General features: G+C 43.2%; 1 protein-coding gene across 1 annotated transcript; it reads left to right on the forward strand.

The window, feature by feature from the left end:
• The first annotated feature begins 610 nt into the window (after positions 1 to 610).
• Positions 611 to 3833, forward strand: NGRN (neugrin, neurite outgrowth associated). Its single transcript, XM_075575464.1, has 3 exons — positions 611 to 792; positions 1418 to 1528; positions 2878 to 3833. Exons 1-3 carry the CDS (start codon positions 644 to 646, stop codon positions 3671 to 3673), a joined length of 1056 nt encoding a protein of 351 aa, XP_075431579.1. The 5' UTR covers positions 611 to 643; the 3' UTR covers positions 3674 to 3833.
• Positions 3834 to 4133: the final 300 nt, after the last annotated feature.

A 4133-nucleotide genomic window follows, 5' to 3' on the forward strand; every position in this document is an offset into this window, starting at 1 on the left:
CGTGGATGTTTACTTATGTGTAATGTTCGCCTACTGATTAGTTTGACTCCTATACTGCCAGAAATTAGCTGCAATGGGAAAGTGAAAATATAATGAAGTGGTCATTTTTCTGTGTTGTTTCTTCAAGAAATGTCTCTTTAGTGAACACCATGAAAGTGACATAAAATACCAGAATATAACAGCAATACACTTCTCATACAGAGGTGATTCTATGTGCGTCTTTTAGGCTGTAACGTTGGATTATTTTTTAAAGCGTGAGAAAAATGAATACAGTTAAAGCAGCCTTAGCCGCAGCCCCAGAGACGTCACCATGTTTAATGTTTGCCCTCTTTATATAAACGTACATTTTCTTAACAAGGCAATAGGTGAGAGAGTGAGAGAGTGAGAGAGTGAGAGAGTGAGAGAGTGAGAGAGTGAGAGAGTGAGAGAGTGAGAGAGTGAGAGAGTGAGAGAGTGAGAGAGTGAGAGAGTGAGAGAGTGAGAGAGTGAGAGAGTGAGAGAGTGAGAGAGTGAGAGAGTGAGAGAGTGACTAGCGACTAGCTTTAGTACACATGATCACTCAGGGCTATTAGCAGATCGCAGAGCATATCGAACACTAGGTCTAGACCCGATCAGTCGCTGTTCAGATGAGTTGCTGTCAGTGATGGCCGCCATGTGGGTGTCCCTGTGTCGGCTCCGCGCTTTCTGCAGCTCCCCGGCCTCGCTTCTCCGGTCCCGGGGAATAAGGGTGACGGGCCCGGGGTATGAGACGGACATAGAATCGGAGGACGATGAACTGCGGGATATAAAGAGGTATGAAGTGTGTGTGTATATAAATATATATATATATATCAGTGTGTGTGTGCATACTGTGCAGGTGTGTGTGTGTATATATATATATGTGTGTATATATATATGTATGTGTGCAGGTGTGTGTACATAACAGTGCAGGGGGGAGTGTGTGTGTGTTTTTTTTTTTTGAATGGGGCTTTAGCAGACCCTCCAACCTTGAGCAATGACATTTGGGTACATTTTAGTTCCTCCGTTAATACCAGACTTTCCAAGCAAGTGGCCACCTCCCATGAAGGTTTCCAGACAGCAGAGTATCATCTGCGGCGCCCCCTGGCAGAGGGTTTTCCGGCAACCTGGTTGAGGCACATTCTTACACACTAGCAGAAATAGATATACCTGACAACCAACAAGTATAGGGCACGAATATGGCCAAATAGGTGAAGTTGGAGGGTGTGCTAAGACTTAGCACAGTTGAGTAAATATGGGCCTAAATGTACAATTCCATTGGGTTATGTGAAGTCCCAATCATGCAATAGATCTGTGAGATGTTGCATTTTATCACAAAGTAGAAGTAATCTATTGTACATGTAAATCCTGGTGAACGGCATAATCTGTGCTTCTTCCGGTTTGCCTTGATTTTACTCAGTGCACTGAAACGACAGAAGAAAGCAATTCTATTCCAACAAATTAAAAGACAAATGGAACCTCGTGGGCCCCCGGAGAGAAGCCTGACTTGGGCGGCGATGGAACAGATCAGGTAAAAGGAACCCCTTTCTTAAGATGGGTCTTTTGCAGCATCCCATAATTGTGTGTCTTGAAAACAAGTTTTGACAAGTTGCAATTCCTTCTGTATGGGATGTACATGAAAGTTTACTTGGGCTTCTAGAACATGACAATATTTTCACATCTGAAGAAGAAAACTCAACTACAACCCTATGTATGTTAAACGTTGTCAGTGGTTCTGTATGCATTAATGTGCTTTAAAGCTGCAGTTCAAGCAATATCCTACATGTTTTTTTTTAATAAATCAGTTCTGTACTATGAGAAAATACTTGTATTATTTTTGTTTTTTTAAAACAATTTTTAAAGACTTTTTTTAATGTATTCTAATGTAGCAAGCATTTTTTGTTTCTATAGAAATCATTTACAAAGTCACACCCCCTTCCTCTTCTGAAACTGGCTCTGGCTCTTGAGCCCCGCCCTCTCTCTAGCAGTGCACCAATTGTATCTAGTAACTGTCTTGTCACATGATCTTCCACACACAACTTTGCAGGATTAACTGAATTAAATAACCCCGAGCAAAGCAATCGATTACAGGAGAACGGATCGATTTGCAACTTGGCTAATCAGTGTGCAGATTGTATTGATGCACATATTGAATGGATTTTTTTTTTAAACGGCAGATTGAACTGCAGCTTTAAATCTGCATTTAATATTGAAAGTATAGTAACAAGAGAGGGAGTAGGGGGTATGATATTTTTTATTGGACCAACAAGTAGTTGATTTGTTACAAGCTTTCCAACCTCTCACGGTCCATCGGGTATCAGTGAATGACCCTGAGAGGTTGGAAAGCATGTAACATATCAATTACTTGTTGGTCCAATAAAAGGCATCATACCCCCTACTCCCTCTCCCTCGTTTTGTTACTACATGGAACAGCGGTGCGCAAACTGGGGAGCGCGACTGCCTGCGGAGGGGCGCGGGGTTTACAGAGGCCTCGCGCGCTTCCCGAAGGCACTTAAATTAAGTGCCGGGGGAGCTGCAGGGCCTCAGTAAGCCTTTACTTACCTTGGCTCCGGCGGCTTTCTTCCCACATCGCCATAGCAACGCGGCGTCAAATGACGCCGCAAGGTCATGTTATGGCAACGTGACGTCATGACGCCGGAGCGGAGGTAAGTGGGGGTGAGGGGGAGTGAGGAGACTGTTGGCAGGGGGGCGCAGGGAAAAAAGTTTGCGCCCCCCTGACATGGAAGAAAGGACCAACTCGGCGACCCGCCCTTCTTTGCTTTATTGTTGAAAGTATGTTTTACAAAGTAACATCCCAATCTAAAGACATTCAGTATGTTCTTGGGTTGATATTGGTTCCTCTGTTTTTTTTGTATGCAGATATTTAAACCAGGAGTTACCTGAAGAGTGGACAGTGCCTCGATTGGCTGAAGGGTTTAGTGTCAGCACCAATGTCATTAGCAGAGTTTTGAGGACGACATTTTCTCCACCTGAGAAACGGAGGATTAAACAGGATGCTAAAGTTTCCCAGCAGTTAGTAAAAATTCCGCAAGGCTCCACAAGGGATTTATTACAGCTCACACCCTCTGCCAATGACCCAGCACATCAGCTTTTGCCACCAGGGAGAAATGAGAAGAAGCTTCAAAGGACTCAAACCGCCCATCTCATGCAGCCTCCCGAAAAACTACACCTTACAGGAAACCCTGTTGTTGCCAATGACCCAGCACATCTGCTTCTGCCACCAGGGAGAAATGAGAAGAAGCTTCAAAGGACCCAAACAGCCCATCTCATGCAGCCTTCTGAAAAACAGCACCTTACAGGAAACCCTGCATCTTTAGTAGTGAGAGCAGAGAAGGCACTTGCACATCGAAATAAGGAAAACCTAAAACTCTCCACCCAACTGTCACACCAAAAAAAGAACGGTATTGTCCCTGCCGTGACTCTGACCACGGATGAAGACCACACGTCCTCTGTTAAAGAGGAGCAGATTATACCTGATGAAGAATGGGATGGAGAAGTCGTTGGTGACAGTGACCCGGAGGAATGGGATGGAGAAGTCATTAGTGACAGTGAACTGGAGGAATTCTCAACAAGTGGGAGTAAAAATAGCATGAAAGTAGTTCAAAAAGGGAGGGAATTTTTTGACACTGATGGTGATTTTCTTTATAGGATTTGACCATAATATTGGACTTTTGAATGCAGGTAAATCCGTCTCCTCCACTAACATTGACTATGTAAACAATATGGTACGTGTATTTTTTTAGCAATTCATTTTTGGATGATGTATATAATAAAAGAAAATCTGTCCACTTGGCAACAAGTATAAATATCAAAAAGCAGACACTTTTATTTATGTACTCCTACACAGCTGTGACAGGGTTATTAATGTATTGTGCTTTGTATACACAAAATGCTTTGATCTACGTGGTTACACTGCATCGATAAATACAAAAATAGGAAGTCAGTCTGCACCACCTGAAGCCTGAAATGTTTTGAAATGGTGCACGCGGGTAAGAGCATTTCCCAAATCCTCACAAAGTACACACATGGAGGTAATACCCACAGCACTCAAAGAACTGATATTCACATAAGTGATGTACAAAGAGAATCCTCTCATTTTAATGGGAAGCACTCGC

This window comes from Ascaphus truei, chromosome 18, assembly GCF_040206685.1.
Source record: "Ascaphus truei isolate aAscTru1 chromosome 18, aAscTru1.hap1, whole genome shotgun sequence".
Classification (NCBI taxonomy): domain Eukaryota; kingdom Metazoa; phylum Chordata; class Amphibia; order Anura; family Ascaphidae; genus Ascaphus; species Ascaphus truei.

Excerpts from the sequence above, each read along its gene's own strand:
- NGRN (XM_075575464.1), top strand. The coding sequence starts at position 644 with ATGGCCGCCATGTGGGTGTCCCTGTGTCGGCTCCGCGCTTTCTGCAGC. Across the intron at positions 793-1,417 it reads GAACTGCGGGATATAAAGAG|TGCACTGAAACGACAGAAGA; the intron begins GTATGAAGTGTG and ends GATTTTACTCAG. Across the intron at positions 1,529-2,877 it reads GCGGCGATGGAACAGATCAG|ATATTTAAACCAGGAGTTAC; the intron begins GTAAAAGGAACC and ends TTTTGTATGCAG.